Consider the following 18,696-nt stretch of genomic DNA (forward strand, 5'->3'; position numbering starts at 1 on the left):
GCTAGTTTCTGCAATATAGAAACTTAAAAGTGAAATACAATGGCCTAGGTTCACTAAACCTTCCGATCCTGTACCAACAATCGCAAAACCAGTTTTGTAATCGTTCCCCCGACCCCCAACCCGATTCACTATACAGCCCACTTATCAATCCAACCCAACCCAAGCAAATAAGTAAAATCCCTTGCAAAATCTTAAAATCTGACTTCTGCAGACCTATCGTTTTTTTGACAGGTCTGCCTGTCTTTTTTTTTTCCATGGCACAGATATTTTGCGTGTGTTACACATGCAAAATATCTGCCCCATTAAAATAAAAAATGAAAAGACAGGACAGGCAGAACTGTCAAAAACATGCCCCCCCCCCCCCCGACAAACGCGACACCCCCCTCCCCGTGACCCACAAATGGCAGGAGGAATGCCCACTCCCTCCTGCCACCAGCCACTCCACCCAACACTGCCTTCTCTGCTGACATGAATATGGCAGGAGGGAGTGGGCATCCCTCCTGCCATTTTGGCACGCGTGGGGGGGTGTTCGGCATGGGGGTGCTTTGTTGGGTAGGGGGGAGGCTTTTTTTCATAGGCCTGATATTTTGCGTGTGTATTACAATAGAAGAATGCTAGGGCATTATAACATTTTCAGCTTTGTTTTCCAGGCCCCACTGTACAAAGGAGGCACAATAACATGGTAATGCATGTTAAAATATACCTGAGAAAATATTTCTTCACACAATGTGTAATTAAATTCTGGAATTCGTTGCTGGAGAATGTGGTGAAATCAGTTAACTTTGCAGGGTTTATAAAGGGTCTGGATAATTTCCTAAAAGAGAAGTCCAAGGGCCATTATTGAAATGGCTTGGGGAAATCCACTGCTTATTCCTTGGATAAGCAGCATAAAATCTGGGACCTGGGTTAGCTACTGTTGGAAACAGGATGCTGGGCTTGATGGACCTTCAGTCTATCCCAGTATGGCAATTCTTATGTTTTTATACATACCACTAGTGCATGTTATTACAAGAGGCCATTAGAGCTGAAGACAGCCTGCTCATTTCTCACACAGCTCAGGAATCTGCTTCTTAACTCATTCTATATTTAAAACTGATAAAGTAACAAAGGAAACCGCACTAATAATAATGGAGCATAAAACTTTATTTATATGAGACACATCTATGTACATTAATACATTTATATACAAATGAAGTTCATCAGAATTCTTTTCATCTAGAAGATCCATCATAAGCCTACACAGCAGGAAGTATCTGGGCACCATAAAATGGGGGTTGAGAGGACTTGATCAGAAAGAAACTAGGTACACTTATCAGGTGTTCTCTAATTATGGTAACTAAAATAAAAAGGGTTTGAAAAGAAGTAAATGCAATTACTCTACTATGGTAGAACATAGTACATATTAGTAAAAGAAGACAGACAAAAAGATGGTGTGAGAGGACAAAGAAGCAAATGAGTGGAGAGATTGCGGGTCCTTTTAGTTGTAGTCTGGACAAACCAAGATATCTTCATCTGCTTCCAGCTACAGCTACAATTAAATGGGTAGGTCTGTATACCAAATGTAAAAACTTCACAGGATTTACTGAACTGTGGTAACGAGTACTGCAGCTTAATAAATCCCAGGTACTGGTAAGTTTTACTCATGTTACCACAGCCAGGAACATATTGTGTTCTCAGCTGCCGAAACATATAATGATGGCCTTCCCCATCTTGGTGCTGCAACTTTTAAAGTGACAGTGAGGTCGTCCAGAATCCCTGGTGGTCTGTGATAAGTACCTGATTTCCCACCAAACTTTGTGTTGCCTATAAATGTGTAAGAAAAAGATTAATATTTTGAAGTCCTGCCCATTTGAAAAAAATGTAAATCTGAATGGGCCTTCATTCCATTCGCCTTACTTTCCTGGTTAACCGATAAATACTGGGGGATCTTCAGGGGCAGGAATGGTAATCCCTTGAGTGTTCCTGTCCCACTGGAACATTCTTGCAAAATGGTGCTGGATGGCTTAGACTCCCCTATGCCCTGCATGTGCTTGGGGGAGTCTAATCTGGTGGAGAGATCATATTTTTCAAAAGAAACCAGGATTTCAAACTGAATATTGTATATTACACCTTTATGTGTGGAGGGGAAGATTAGGCACTTGCTCCATGTACCACTGGGATTTCACACATGGGGATAGAGACATGTTACAAAGCATTATGCCCTTTTAAGTGATAGCCCCAGGATCACTGCCAGGCACCTTTGCCTTAAAATGTAGCTAACTTTCCACAAGTAGCTCAGTTCATGAAACACTTTTTTTTTTTTTTTTTTTTTTGCTAAATGCACTACCTGTTGCCATACTAATTGGCTGCTTGTTATGTATTTGCATGTAACCCAGTCCATTAGCATGGCCTAGAGTTACCAGAAGTCTGAGAAAACCCGGATACGTCCTCTTTTAGAGAACTGTCCGGGTTCCTGGATGGATTTTCCAAAACCTGGAATATGTCCAGGTTTTGGAAAGCCCTTACAAGCTCTGGCCGCATCCGGAGGGCCTCTAAGCATGCGCAGATGACATCACATGAATCTGCGCATGTTCCAGGCCCTCCAGACACGGCTGGAGCTCATCGCAAAGCGAGGAGGCTTTCTGGGGGTGGGGATGGGGTCATGTGTCCAGGGTTTTCTTTTTTTTTAATATGGTAACCCTAGCATGGCCGTATTACACCTGATTTAGGCATCACAAAATAGCACATCGAAAAGTGCAATATTTGCAAATTCCAAAACTGCTTTCCATTTACCTCACAATAATGCTGTGCTCTATACACAAGCATTTTATCCTGCCTTACTAAATAGGAGTTGTAAAAAGCACATGGGGATTAGAGAAAAGATTTATGATGCCCTCAGATGATGTTGTTGGCACAATAATTGTATTCATCTGGTTCTGTGCTTGTCTTTCTCCACCTTAGGGACAATGCAGTAAAGTGCAGAAGGCTTTGTGTAGGGTAAGCACAGCTTTAGTGCACAATTTTGTGGGTACATACTGTAGATATAGGAAAGAGTTTTGTGTAGAAGCTAACCCTGCACAAGGCCTTGCATTAGACACCAGTGCACAGCACATTGAAATCAATAGTAATAAGGCTATTAGCAATTCAGGCCCGATACAGAGAGCTTTGCAGAAAATTGAAATGCTGAGGACAACTCTGGTGCTGTAATACAGTCTGAGGAGGTGGAGAAGGGAGAGTTGGCTCTTCTGCAGTGCTGCCTGTGGGGATTTAATGACAGTTCCTTCTTTTTCTGTCAGCAATTTTTTTCATAGCCTCCATGAAGAGCATGGGTTAAAAACATGAATGAGGGAAGTGTGCTGGAAGAGCAGCTAGAGCTGTGCAGAGAAGGTAAAAACATCAGCTGTTCCAGCACGTGGGCAGATTTTGCTGACAAACAGGGTTTTCTGCTCAGATGTGCACAGCACTAGCTGCCTTTGGCGCAAAGCCACATGGCCATGCAGCTGGTGTATTCTTCCTGATTAGTGCACAAGTTTTGCACAGACCCTATTGATATATAGTTTGTTTACTGCATTGGTACTCAGAAATTTGGCGTTAAGATTTTGTTCGCTATGGTATCAGTACACATCTCTTAACACAAGCTTACAGCATCAGCCCCTTAGTTTCTCCACCCAGAGATGAGTTGCAATAGCTGTAGCTTTGTTCCATCTTCTCTTTGGAGTGCTCACCTGAGTGCAGCAGTAAAGGCGAGGTAATCCCTGTTCTTCCTGAAAGAGTGCGGTGTCCAGATGCTTCATATCAAAAGACAAGGCTTTTCTAGAGGTGGCGTATTTGGATGGAGTGCTTATTTTGTGGCGAATGAAAATTGGCCACTATGAGAAGCTAGATCAATTTAAGATTTGGATGGCTCTGGTATTCTTTCAGCTGATCTGATTTCCTGATAGCTGGTCCTATAGGGGTGTAAATGTCCTCCTACCCCCTGCAGACTGTTACTCTGTGGATATCCATGTCTTCTTTGTTTCTCTGTGTTACAACTCACTGGAGCGGACAGATGGTTCAAGCTTCTGTGATAGTGCAGTCAACACTTTATCAAATTTTTCATAGCGTTCAGACTGGCTGCTCTCAGCCCCTCTGCTGCCCCAGAGGAGCCGCATCTGAAATTCTGTATTAAACACCTCCAGAAGCTCAACTTGGCCCTGAAAACCTACATAAGGAGATAAACTGCACTGTAACACTCAGCATCAGGAGTAATATCAATAGACAAGGTTGAAAATGGGCCAGAAGACAAGCATCGTAAGCATGAAATACAATTTCAAAAGGTAAATAACCTGGCTGGGGGGGATGGAGAAAACTTTCTAACAAGGCTATCAAGGCAACAATGCACAATTTTTAATCAAATTCAAGGGTGCTCTATCTAGTATATCAATCACTTTCAACCAGATAGTATATTTTGCTATCAGTTGCTTTGCATCCCTTTATTTTCCTTTTTTTAGATTTTTTTTCCAGGATCCTCAGCACCACCACTCAGAGCTCAAACTGGTCTCATTGCTCTAAGCTTTATGTGCCAGCTCCTCATCGGGTCCTTTATTATATATAAACTTATTTGCTTTTGTGTACTTTATATTTTATATCAGCATTTAAGCATATACTTAGCTTTTATCTTGTGGTCTCTGGCTAGGGGAAACATCTTGCCAACATGTTTCGCTATTACAGCTTTATCAAGGCTTAACCCCTTAATGTTTAACCGCCAAAATCCACGACCACTCTATCCTTAGCATAAAATTTGTTGTACTCCTTGGGATCTTGCCAGGTACGTGTGACCTGGGAAAAAAATCTAAAAAAAGGAAAATAAAGGGATGCAAAGCAACTGATAGCAAAATATACTATCTGGTTGAAAGTGATTGATATCAAGGCATTTAGGCACATATGTGGTGCTTATTTTTTACAGGCAACATGTGCACCTATGTAAGGGTTACCCTAGATCAGGGGGGGCATTAGATGAAGCTATTAAGGAGTAGATTTTAAAAAAACTGAAGAAAATATTTTTCACTCAACATGTAATTAAACTCTGGAATTAATTTCCAGAGAATGTGGTGAAAGCAGTTAGCTTACCAGGGTTTAAAAAAGGTTTAGATAATTTTCTAAAATAAAAATTTATAAGCCATTATTAAGTTGGTTTGGGGAAATCCACTGTTTATTCCTAGGATAAGCAGCATAAAATTTGTTGTACTCCTTGGGATCTTGCCAGGTACTTGTGACCTGGGTTGGCCACTGGGCTTGATGGACTTTTCAGTCTGTCCTGGTATAGCAACTCTTATGTTCTTATTTGCAGAGACAAAACAAGAGGACACAAAAAATAAAAATGGTTGCTACCTTTGTTAAATAATTATTTAATCGTAACAAATATGTAGATGGCTTTTAATTAATGAATATTATGTTTGTTGTGATTCTCTGAACTCTGACATATAAAAAAGTTCATCAAGTGCTTCTTCAAATAATATCTTGCTAGCATTCAACCAATGGGTCTTCAGAAAACCAGCATGGTCAACAGACTCAAGCTGGCTGGACTCCTCATTAGTCCCTTTGGTTCTTTTGTATATTTTTATAGATAATTAATGATTTAAATGTTTCTTCAGTTCATGCATTCTTCTTTAAACTTATTGATTTATTTACTATTTAATTTTGCATTCAGTTATTGATTCGAACTGCTAAACACACTTGGGGCTCCTTTTATGAAGGCGCGTTAGGGCCTTAACGCGAGGAATCACGCGTGCTAAAATGCTGTGCGCTAGCCGCTACCTCCTCTTGAGCAGGCGGTATTTTTTCAGCTAGCGTGTGCTATAAAGCGCGCTAATCTGGTGCGTGCGCTAAAAACGCTAGCGCACCTTCGTAAAAGGAGCCCTTAAAGTTCGTAACGGTGTACTTAGCAACACCTCTCCGACGGAGTATCCGTTTCAGCCCTTTCTTCAGGGAGCAGGTGAGCTTTTAAAACTAGATGTTTCAGACAGCGTTGATCCGCATTTAGTTTTAAAAAGCTCACTTGCTCCCTGAAGAAAGGGCTGAAACGGATACTCTGTCGGAGAGGTGTTGCTCTTAAGCAAGCTAAGTACACTGTTACGAACTTTAAGGTGCGCTAGCGTTTTTAGCGCATGCTAAATGAAAAATACTAACGCAAGCGCTATGGAGGCGTTAGCTTTTAGCACGTGCGGTATTGTAGCGCGCACTACAACCGCTAGCGCACCTTAGTTAAAAGGAGCCCTAAGTGTGGAGCCCTTAGTAAAAGGATCCCTAATTATCTATAAAAATATACAAAAGAACCAAAGGGACTAATGAGGAGTCCAGCCAGCTTGAGTCTGTTGACCATGCTGGTTTTCTGAAGACCCATTGGTTGAATGCTAGCAAGATATTATTTGAAGAAGCACTTGATGAACTTTTTTTAATTAATGAACCACATCAAACAGTGACTGACTTACAGTACCGCAGTAGACAATAGCCTACTTTTCAAAAACTTCCGACTTTGAGTTTGATTGAGTCTCAGCCCAAGCATACTTATCAAAAGAGCAGCAATCCCTCAACAAGTTTGGCTGGCTTCTGAGATATGTGTGAAAGGCTTGGCATGACATATGCTTAAAGCTGTGCTGCATGAACAAAATTCCTTTGACAAATTCAGTCAACACCTGGAGGAGATATCTGAAGAAGTCCAGAAGGAGAACATGTCCTCTTAAAAGTGGATGTATGATAACCCTACCTCTGTGCCTGCATCAAATTACCCCAAAGAAAGTAGCTGTGCGCATTTACATCTGTTCTGAGGCAAGTGTTATTGTGTGCATGGATGTTCTGGTAAGAAAAGGTGCATAAATGCACATTTTATAAAAATGTGTGATTCTTAATCTTCTCTGCTAGTAGGAGAGCACAAACCCACGCAGCTGAAATGGTTTAGCAACAAAGAGAAAATCACTTTGGGGAACAAAGTGAAGGTAGAGGGTTTGCCCTTCAATTTGACATGATCAGACTTCTAAGGTGCCTTAGACCACATTCTGGAGAACTAGTTAAGCTCACTGGGGGGTATAAAAGGGGTGGGGGTGAAAGGATTACAAAAGTTGCTCCTGATAAATTGGATTTGTTTATATATCATTTGAATGCTGTTTAAACTTGCATAATTCGGAAAGTACAATTCTATAAAAAAAATACACCAGCTGCAAAGCGCAAATTTGAAAAGGGGGCATGGCCAGGAGGTGAATCATGGACGTTCCTAAAAGTTATGCACATTGTTATAAAATACGCCTGATTTGCTCACAAAGGCACAGGCATTTAGGTCTGGTTTCAGCTGGCCTAAATAGGTATGCCTAAGTTATGCGGCGCACACAGGTGCTAAGCACGCTGCTATGAAAGGTGCACGCACCTTGTAGAATCGCACTAAGCATCATTCTAGATGGTGCTGATTTTTTGGGCTTTATATATAGAATCAAGCCCTATGTATACTTTTGGCTTCTTCTGTTACATCATGAAACAAATGAGGAGACAAGAGATGGAACAGAGGGTTTTGAGACTCACTGATCATTACGAGAGGCTGCTGAAATGTTATCAGCCCAACCAACAAAGTTGAAGCAATCTCCCTCGAAGGCTATACACTTAGAACGGTGATTTTTCGCTTCATTCAATCCATCGGAAAAATACGGAACAAAAAAGTGGAAACTTTTCAGTGGCCCCTCGTAGGAGTCTGGCCCACTAACTTGACTTTTAAAATTAACCTCTTTTTCCCTAAATGTGCTGGAATAGAATCTCTGTAAACCAGAAGGGATCAAATATTACCAGCGACTGCACGTTCTGTTCTGAGTCTCAGCATGCATCTTACAACTTCTCAAAGAATATGTCACATTCTTGGGTGGAAGCAGAACTGTCGCATTCACTTCATTTTTTTTTTTTACCTTGCAGCTTCATTTCAGCATTGGTGCGATAAAGCCCTCCATGATGTGCCACCATCCGTGCAGCCTCCAGGTGCGCCATAACAACCTCTACGCCATTCTCAACACTTTCCCAGGGTTCTGGGCCATCTGGAAGCACTGTGTCCTTCTCCAGGAGAATAAGTAAGGGCAGAATGTGAGGGAATGTGGTGTTCGTGAGTGGAGGACCATCTGTCAAGATACAGAAAATGAAAAAGGATAGGTCTACCTCTAAAACCATATGCACACCTGTCCATTTGCCAATCAGAACACAGTTGTCAAGTGATCATTTTGTCTATGTAAGATCTTAGCTAATAAAATGCCCCTTCTCCCCTCTCAGTTCTGCTTTCATTTTTTCACTGAAGTCTGTTCCATCTCATTCACTTTTTAAATTAAGTCTCTCCCTCTAACATTTCATCAGATTTGGTCCCCTCATATAACAATTTGATCCTGCTGCCTGATTTTGATCCATTTGCCCATAATTATCTTAAACCACACTCTCATTTCTAGTTACTGGACAGGCCATCTATCCTTACTTTAGCTGTCTGTTCCTGGCCAGAGAAAGGGCTCTCCAGCATTACCTTTTCCTTCATTCAGACTTTTCAGGAAAGGCTTTAACTTCTTCTCGTAGAGGACAGCACCTTCAGTGTGCCGTTGCCGCAACCCCATCCATGTTTGCTCCAGCCTTGCGATCTGAGAACAGAATTCAAGGGACAGCACGGTATAAACCTCAGCTTCCAAAGAGTCACAAGGGGTCAAGAATGACACGGGGACAAATTGTTCCTCATCCTCATGGAAACTCATTTTCCCATCCCCACGAGTTCTTTTCCTGTCCTTGTCCCATTCCAGTAAGCTCCGTCCTCATCTACACAAGCCTCAAACACTTTAAAATCATAACTGTCTGAGGCTTGTGCGGTTAAGGCAGAACTTACAGGAATTGGGCAGGGACAGGGAGAGCAACAAAACTCGTGGGGACAGGGAAATTGAGTTCCTGCGGGGACGGGAACAAATTAGTCCCCGTGTCATCCTACATAATAAAAAGCTAGCCGCGCATGCACACTCATACTGCGTGCTTCCAAGATCTCTTATCTGTGAGATGTCGTTCCGTGGCCGCAGGAGTGCGCATGCGCGGGTCCCCAGCACTTACCTAGAAAGGAATGGCTGCCAGCGTTGGACTCCCTCATGAGCCGCACCAGCGGTGTCGGCTCCTCTCATGAGCCGCACCAGCGTCGGAGAAGGCTTCCGACGCTGGTGGGGATCGTGAGGAGCCGCAGCGATACTTGCACGGATTAGGCCAGACCGCGGGCCGGGCAGGGACGCGCCAAAGAGACGCGCAGGGCAGGGATGCGCCAGCCGCGAGCCATGCGAGGGAGGGAAACAGACTGAAAAAAAAAAAAAAAGGTAACAAGCTTGGCTTGCCTGCGGGAAACTCCATAAGGGAAGGGGGGGCCCTTTGAGCAGGCTAGACTGTGGGAGGGAAGGGGGAGGGACCAAAAGGAGCAGGCCACATCTGGTAAGAGTAGGGAAGGGAAGTGGGTGAAAATGCTACTACTGCTGCACAGGGACCTGAAGGGGAAGGGAGAGGGTCAGAAAGACAGAGAAAGGGGGCCAGGCAGAGAGAGAGACAGTGGGAGGGAGAGAGACACAAAGACAGACAGACATATATTCTAGCACCCGTTAATGTAACGGGCTTAATGACTAGTTCTCTAATAAGGGGCAGTGCAGCTACCATGGAGCCCTTTATATCTGAGGTTGCTGGGTCAATGCACCTGTCATTTTTGACACTTGGGCCATTTCTAATGTTGGAGAGAAGGTTTTGATACATGGGCCGTTTGCAACATGGGTTTGATACTTTAATCATTTCCAATGGAGGTGGTACTTGATACTTGGGAGGGGAGGAGTGACCTTTGATGCATGGGGATGTTTTCACTGTGTATGCGGATTTAATACCTGAGCCATTTCCAGTGCATTCATCACAGCAGCAAAACTGAACATGTTTCCCATGGTAGTTTTGAGCTCTGCAGCCAACTGGATTCTCTTGTGCAGGAGGGATGCTCTCTCCTCTGTGCTCCCCGTACAGCCCAGAATATCCACAGCTATCATTATTGACATGGTACGGAACCTACAAATAAACGCATTCCAATAAAACCTAAGTAAAGTACAAACAATAGATGTGTATATACAGAACAGCATATCCCAAGGGAAGAGTGAGAGCAATATATAGATGCTGACAGAGGGAAAGGAGAACAACATGTTTAGTCAACAACAAGGAAGAGTATATGCTGAGGGAGAGTGACATGAACAGCCGGGGAAAAGGAGAATGATTTGCACATCTGAGGGAGAGACGAAAAGCACTTTGTACATTTCACATGTAGAGAGTATGGCCAATGTGACAACAACTCATACCTCTCCAGCAAATCAAGGCGCAGCTGCCGTCCATGTGGGAGAGTGAGCAGCTCCATGCCTGAACTCACACCCATAAGCCTCTGCGTCTCTTTGGTGACGCCCAATATCCTTGCAACCTGGAAACACATTAAAAAAAAAAATAGGTAGAACCAGAAGGGTTTTCTTTTAGTGGAGTGGTTCTGTACTATATTATATTAAGAGACTAAACAGGAGTTTTGAAGGAGAGAGAGTTCCAAGTTTATTTAAGTTTTGATATACCGCTCATTATAAAACTGAGTTGTGTACACAATAAAAAGTGGAGAAAAAGAGGATTACATAAAAGTGAAAATTATATATACATAATGACAGAATACACATAGCACAAAAAGGAAAATAATACTGTATAAGGAACAAGGGAAGAACTACAATGTCTTCTTGTCAGAAAAGAAGGTAAAGGGAAATTACATGAGGATAAAGGGTGAGAGAAATTTATAAATAAATCAATCCATGACCCATAATCAAATTACTGTGAAAAAGTTAAAATGTTAAGATGTCTTAATGTATCAAGTCATAAGCGTCGCTAAATAGAAAAGTTTTGAGACTGGACTTAAATTTAGTTAATGATGTTTCATGTTGCAAATAGGATGGAAGAGCATTCCAGAATGTGGGAGCAGTTACAGAGAACATAGTCTTAAGTGTAGTATCATATATTATTTGTCTTGAAGATGGAACAGTTAAAAGATTATGTTGGCTGGAACATAATGTCCTCATAGGAATATAAGGAATAAGTAGTCAATCTGTGTATCCTGGAGAGTTATTTTGCTTAACTTTAAACGTGGGAAGTAGAATTTTAAAAATCACTCTGGGCTCATAATCGAAACAGGAAAATGTTTAAAAAATGGCATAAATCGGCACTTAGACGATCAGTGAGACAAGTCATCCAAGTGCCGATAATCGAACTGGGTTTTAGACGTATTTTAAAAATGACCTAGGCCTTCACAGTGCTGCTGAACAACCAGAGATAAAAGGGGCATTCAGGAGGAGTGTAGAGGGTGGGATTTGGATGGGACTTGGGCCATCCTAGACTTAGTCGTACTGCATGTATAACCGAAAGTTTTACAACACTGCCAAGACAGAACTTGGATGTTGTGACTTAGGCCATCTAAAACCAGGTCTACTTGTCTGACATCACTACCTGGATGGTTCGCCGCCATCTAAAATTAAACATGTCCAAGACTGAGCTCCTTATCTTTCTACCTAAACCTGTCTCTCTTCGTCCCCTGTTCTCTATTTCTGCGAACAATACCCTCTGCCTCCATGTCTTGTCGACTTGCAAACTTGGGGTAATCTTTAACTCATCTCTCTCCTTCTCTTCACATATCCAACAAACTGCCAAAACCTGTTGTTTCTTTCTCTACAATATTGCTAAAATCAGACCCTTCCTTTCTAAGCACACTGCCAAGACCCTCATCAATACTTTCATCACCTCTTGCCTAGACTACTGCAACCTGCTTCTCACTGGCCTTCTGCTAAACCATCTCTATCCCCTTCATTCTGTTCAGAACTCTGAGGCATGCCTCATATTCCATCAATGTCATTAGGCCCACATTACCCCTCTCCTCAAGTCACTTCATTTGTTCATTATTCATTTCTGCATACAGTTCAAACTCATCTTACTGACCTACAAGTGTATTCGCTGTGCAGCTCCTCAATATCTCTCCTTTATTTATTCATTTTTCTATACCGTTCTCCCAGGAGAGTTCAGAACGGTTTACATGAATTTATTCAGGTACTCAAGCATTTTTTCCTGTCTGTCCTGGCGGGCTTACAATCTATCTAATGTACCAAAGGCAAAGTGGACCGGGAAAGACAGTGGGAGAATTAATATGCCTGCAGTTCAACTTGAACCCTGCCCGAGTTAAGTTCTTTGCATTACCCTTATGCTCTTGATCAGGGGTGCCCACACTTTATGGGCTTGCGAGCTACTTTTATAATGACTAAGTCAAAATGATCTACCAACAATAAAATTTAAAAAAAAACACAAAGCACACTGAAAGGCAGAGAAAATGTTAATTATTCATATTCCGGGTTTTTTCAAAGAGGTCACGGCAAATGACTCTATGCAATGTCACCTCACTGATTTCATGAGTCTCTGGTTGCACTTTCTTCTTCTGACTATGCATCCAATCTTTCTTCCTTTCTTTCAGCCTCCTGTATGTTTCCTCTCCTCCAAACCTCATTCTCTCCCCCAACTTTTTCTTTCTGTCTCCCTGTTCCCCCTTCTTTCTGTCTCCCTGTCTGCCCCCTTTCTTTCTTTCTTTCTCCGTGCCCTCCCCAAGCCACTCGGTTTGCTGCCACCGCCATTGGGGAACAGCCCCCAAGCCACCGCCGTCCCAAGCTTTCCCTGCAGAAGCGTCGCGCTGACCAGCATTCCGCTCCCTGACGTCAATTCTGACGTAGGAGAGGAAGTTCCGGGCCAACAAGGCATTTCTCCTCATTCCATTCAGCCTGAGCCCCATCTCTCCTTGATCCAGCATTTCCCTTCTGTGTCTGTCAGAATTACCATTCCACCTATTTTCCAGCATCACCCTTCTTTGTGTCCATCTCATCTATATCACTATCTCACCACTTTTTCAGAATCTTCATTTGTCTCTGTCCTTGTCTTTACCCCATGTTCACCATTTACCCTTTCAATGTCTTTATCTCCCCCCCACACACTTTTACAGCATTACTTCTATGTCTCTATTTCACCTCCTCTTCATGTCCCCTCTGTATCTCTATCCTTAGTCAGTAGGTCTTGCTTACTCTTTCTCTTCTTTGTGTCACTATCTCCATTTTCAGCTTTCCCCCCTTTTCCTTTGTTAATGCACCCTGTAGCCAGAATCTTTCCACCCTCCCTCCACTCCGGCCCAGCCCAGTATGAAATATTTCCTTTTGTTTCCCTCCCCTCTCTCTTTCTCTCTCTCTTCTGCTCCCTCACCCACGAGTCCTGCATCTGGCCCTCTCCCTTCTACCTGCACCTGGCAAAACCCCCCTGCTCCGCGGCTCTCTTAAGCAACTCGTCAGCAGCGGTGATCAACACAAGCTGCCGACATCGAGGCCTTCCCTCTACGAGTCCCGCCTTTGAGGAAAAAGGAAGTTGAAACAAGCGGACCTCGCAGAGGGTAGGCCCCGACGTCAGAAGCTTGTGTCGATTGCTGCTGCTGAGTTGCCGAAGAGAGCCGCGGAGCAGGGGGTGTGGCCGGAAGCAGGTAGAAGGGAGAGGGCTGCTGGAAGAGCTAGAAGTTCCGGAGTATGACACCGACCCGGGCCAGGATGATTTCTTTTTCAGGCTGTTGCTGCTGCCGCCGCCACACCACCACACACCCCCCCGCCCCCGAAATGACAAAAACAGCCTAATGCCCGGCGTCGGCGTCTTTGACGTCGGAGAGAGGAAGGCTGATAGGCCCGGTAGATCGGGACGGCAACACGAATCTATCACAGAGCCCGGGATGGGCTCTGCAATCGACTCATGTTGCCTTCCTGAGATACCGGTCGATCGCGATCGACGCGTTGGGCACCCCTGCTCTTGATTGTAAAAGTTTTGAAGAAGCACGATATACTAACATACTAAAGTGAGTTAGCATTGAACAAACGATATCAGGCAGGACGGGGGTGGAGCCATTGAAGAGTTTTCCCTTTCTAGTGAGGTTGTTCAGTTAACACACTTCACAACGTACGGGGATCTGAGGCTCCTTCCCCTTTTGAAATAATAGACACACTAAAATATATTAGAGACAAGGTGGGGAAGAGGACTTTCATCGCCATTTCTCCCTGATAAAGTTTACATTTAAAGATAAATGATGGCTTTTCCATAGCTACCTGGCTCATTTTTATGGACTTGTCCTTCAGGAACTTGTCCAAACCTCTTGAAGCCCACATGGGGCCACTGCAGAAAATCACACAGTAGAGCCACACACCGATGGCTTAGCACACAACTTAATGAAAAAATATACTGCAGTGATGCAGTACGCAATGCATTAAAAACATACAGTAATCCACAGCTCATTGCTAAAATATCCCCTCTTTCTGTAACTATATCAGCGGTGATTGGCTTACGCACTGACAGGAAGAGAGGACATTAAAAACCAGTCACTGTGTTTGAATTAGCCCTTTGAAAGTTTCAGATAGTCCAGCAGCCACCTGACTCAACATGATACAAAAACTAATGACCGATGATTGAAAGGTCCAGAACCTTTAAGGTGTTATCTTTAAAGGGCTATTGGAGAGCAGTGGCTGAGGTCTTCTTTCTCCATCTTTTTGTATTGAAAAAGAATTTTGAATTTCAGACACTAGGCACCACTGAGAATTATACACATACATACATACCTCATAGATTTTCATACAGCAGAAATTCTGTTTGTTTTCTTGGGGCAATTGAAATCACCCATTACTATAGTGCTGCCAAATATTGTTAGGTTCTTTAATTTCTGCTAACATTTCATCATCAGTCTGTTCATTCTGGCCAGAAAACAGTTGTGTACCCCAACTAATATTCTCTTTTCCTTCACACATGGAATTTCTATCCTTAAAGGCTCCACATGATATGTTTCCTGCAGAATACTTATTCTGTTAGTCTCAAGTCCCCTTTAACATATAGTGCCACCCCTCCTCCAGTTTGATCCCCTCTGTCACTGAGATATAATTTGTACCCTTGTATCACAGTGTTCCAGTGGCGTAGCGAAGGTGAGAGGTGCCCGGGGGTGCCCCTCCCCCACCCTCTTCTCCGCCCCCATCCCATCCACTCTTTTCCCTCCCCCTCCTGCTGCACGTGTTGGTCCCTTCTCTTCCCCCGTACCTCTTTAACGTTTTCGGCGCGAGCAGCAATCCCAACCAATGCACCAGCATTGGCTCTTCCTGTGATGTCACTTCTTAGACGCAGGTCCAGGAAGTGACATCAGAAGAAGAGCCAATGCTGGTGCGAGCAGCAGGTTGGGGTTGCTGCTCACACCGCAAACATTAGAGGTACTGGGGAAGGGAAGTTGCGTGCATACATGGTAGTGGGGGTGGGGAAGGAGTGGGGGGGCAAAGAGAAGAATGGGCCCCCACCAAGACAGCGCCTTGATGAGCCCCCACCAGGTCCGCACCCCCTCCCCCCCTTATTATGCCACTGCAGTGTCCCATTAATTATCATCCTTTCAGCAGATCTCTAAGATGATTTTTATATGTACCTTTGTTTTAGTGCTAAATACTCTAACCCCCTCTTCTACGAAACTGCGCTACCAGTTTCTAGCATGGGGAGCAGGGCTGCTCCCAACGCTCATAGGAACTCTATGAGTGTCGGGAGCAGCGCAGGCCATTCAGCGCGGCTCTCTGCGCTAGAAGAGGGAGTAAATCTCACATCTTATTTTTTAGGCTTCTAGCATTTGTATGTTTTTTGTTTTTATCTACAACCTGATTAGTAGCTGATAGGGATAAAATTCAATGTTTCATCTCTGTTTGCTCTTCCTTCAAAGGCACCTGGTTTATTTTTGTCTTTATTGACACCTCTTTTTTGAGATATCCTGTTTTGATAGTATCCTTCAAAGATACTTCACTCCGTAGAGCCCACTTTATCTCTGTAGGCTCTGCAACAGATGGTGCATGCTAACATTATTATTAAATGATCCCCTTTAATGTGTTAATTGGATTCTGATTTTTGAAGCGCGTCATATGCAAAGTTTCTACGCATCTGTACTTTTGGATTGTTTAGCCCTTCCACATATCTTCCACCCTAGGACTAGCAGGGACTCCTGAGGAAGACTTTCTTGTCGAAACACGGACCGTGTTGGGTCCAACGCTCCCAGCGGACTAGGTCCTTAAGGTTTTTATGTGGATTGCTATGTTAATTTTTTAATATATTTTTTAATAAAGTCCATTACAGGAACATCGTCTATCCACGGTTTGTTTGTTTTAATTGGATTCTTTAAAAATGTATTATTGATATGTTCACTGAATTCGAGTCCATTTTTCTGTTTAGTATTAATGATCCATGATTTTTAATTTAATTTAATTTTTACCACTGTATCTGTAAAAGGTGCTGTATTTTTTTCTTTACAAAAATTAATATAAGCAGGAGGCTAGGAACTACATGTTGGTCTCTGTATCTTTGAGGATAGAGAGATGATATATGATAGTGAAACTCTTCTCCTAATATTTCGAGAACCACAAGCAGCTCAACACCTCCGAGCACTGAATGACCTATTCCTCAATTCAAACATGGATTGGACAAAACAAGTTTCTACCAGACCCTTTCTCTATTGCTATTCTATGCCATCTCTCTTCTATCTGCCCTATTTTCTAATTTCACTCTCATTAGCTCTGTCATACCTGGCAGTCTGCTTTTGTGATGTGTCTGGCTATGGTCTTGGCATCCACCTCTGCTAGCAACTCCTTGACTCTCTTCAAAACAGTCATCTCCAGAGGTTTGTTTTCTGCAGTAATCAGCAGTGACTTGAATCCTGATGGACTGAAAGATGACTTTGTTTCCACAGTTGGTACCACAAACCCTCCTCCATCTCTCTCAGCTTTTGTCCTCTGCCTGGTTTCAGCCTCCTGGCACCCAGTTCCATTCTCCATATAGCTCTTGGATAGAGATTGCTTGTTGGTGGCATCTTGTGTTGTCCTCTTCTGGGCACTGGGAGAGGCAGGACGGAGTTGGCAGTATTGTCCACTGTCTGTCTCACTGCAGTTGTTCAGCGATGGGGATGGTGAAGTGTCAGAGTATTTGTGGCAAGGTATGGAGTGCATGATGTCAGCTGGATCTATCACAGATTTGTTTTTATTCCCCGGACACAACTGGGGTTCACTAGATCTCCTCATTACTGAGGATGTAAGGGCTCCTCCTGCATCCTCCTCCGGTTTTAGTCTTGTAACTACAAAGAAGAGAAGAGTGATCTGGTTACAAAAATTGAAACAATATCAGTGGGAGTGGCCTAAGGGATCTGGCCAATCGGAATCTTAGGCCACTCCCAGTACATCCCAGAATGCACTGAGAGAGAGGCCTAAGATTCCAATTGGCCCAGACGCTTAAGGCCCCTCCTATGGGAGGGGCCTTAGGCACCTAGGCCAATCAGGGACTTAGGCCCCTCCACGGTACATCCCACGATGCTTCGAGAAGAGGAAGGCCTGCCATAATTTGGAGGTGGGCCTGCCGGCCGGATGAAGTAAGTATCCCTCCGGCCGGCCAACAAAAATAGGTACTAGTTGGGTCATAGTGGAATGGGGGCATGCTTCGGGGGTGAGTTCCGGCAGGAGGGACTGGGCATCCCTCCTGCCGATGATCTTAGGGGTGGGTGGGGGTTCCAGCAGGAGGCACTGGGCATCCCTCCTGCTGATGATCTTATGGAGGGGGGGGTCCAGCAGGAGGGACTGGGCATTCCTCCTGCTGGAAGATGTATCGGGGTGATAGCGGCAGGAGGAATTCAGCATTCCTCCTGCCACAGACATCTGGGGGTGGGGGGAGCTTCAGGGGTTACGGCAGGAGGGAGTAGGCATCCCTCCTATCAGTTGACTTAGCAGGGGATACAGGTTCCTTGCTGCGGCCACTGAGCTGATTACAGCAGGAAGATTCCCTTGCTGCGATCAGCTCAGCAGTAACGCGATTCTCTAACCGGCGCCTGTGACATGGACACCGGTTAGAAAATCGGGATGGTTAGGCAGAGTTAGGCATCTGTCCATCAGGATAGATACGATTCTATATGGGTTGCAGTGTGCAATTCTCAAAATCTGCTTGGGCAGTTTCTGAGACCAGGCATCCTATACAGAATCCAGGCCTAAATATTTATATAGTGAGAAAAAAAAAAAAAAAGATTTTAGGGACATTCAGATATGCCACAAGGTACGGTATAAACCTGCCTAGAATTTAATCATTTTAAACTTTTTCTTTTTAGTCCATTTGTATTAGACCTGCATGTTTTTAACCCTATCCTTTTGTTTTCTCCATTCTCTATCTGCTTCGAGGATGAACATAACCAGGAAGTTCAAGTAATAAAGCTTCAACAGAAGTTTCCTACTCTTTTATGCAAGAGAGAACTGTAGCAATAAAAGGGAGCTTACTATATGAAAATGGCAAATATTCTACAGTAATTCTCCCACATAAATTTTGAACATTACTAAACCTGAAATTACAGATGAACACATTTGAATTAATGGTCCACTTTTCACAGAGAAGACAGAAACACCTGGTTTCTTATTCTTCTTTTTCTGTTTGCCCATCTCTAACACCACAGCTCCCAAAAGAGGGAATGGAAAATACACCAGCAATAAGACTAAGACCAGCACCTGGACATAGAAGAGCTTACTCTGCTGCTATTCAGTAAAACTCCAAAATCTTCCACCACTATCAATTCATCCTCAGCTTCTCTTGTTGGTT

At 43.6% G+C, this 18,696-nt stretch overlaps 1 protein-coding gene across 2 annotated transcripts in view; it reads right to left on the reverse strand.

Annotated features, from left to right (window-relative positions):
• Positions 1–1,210: 1,210 nt before the first annotated feature.
• The window catches only part of SH2D3C (SH2 domain containing 3C), a 32,017-nt gene continuing 14,531 nt past the window's right edge, over positions 1,211–18,696 (reverse strand). For both annotated transcript variants that reach the window (XM_033961183.1, XM_033961184.1), the window contains 6 exons: positions 16,653–17,197; positions 10,326–10,441; positions 9,870–10,041; positions 8,501–8,612; positions 7,905–8,111; positions 1,211–4,180 (listed from right to left, as the gene is read on the reverse strand). In XM_033961183.1, the coding sequence (XP_033817074.1) occupies positions 4,005–4,180; positions 7,905–8,111; positions 8,501–8,612; positions 9,870–10,041; positions 10,326–10,441; positions 16,653–17,197 (1,328 nt within the window). In that variant the 3' untranslated portion in view covers positions 1,211–4,004. The remainder of the gene's footprint in view (positions 4,181–7,904; positions 8,112–8,500; positions 8,613–9,869; positions 10,042–10,325; positions 10,442–16,652; positions 17,198–18,696) is intronic.

The sequence above is a fragment of the Geotrypetes seraphini genome, chromosome 10 (assembly GCF_902459505.1).
Source record: "Geotrypetes seraphini chromosome 10, aGeoSer1.1, whole genome shotgun sequence".
Classification (NCBI taxonomy): Eukaryota; Metazoa; Chordata; class Amphibia; order Gymnophiona; family Dermophiidae; genus Geotrypetes; species Geotrypetes seraphini.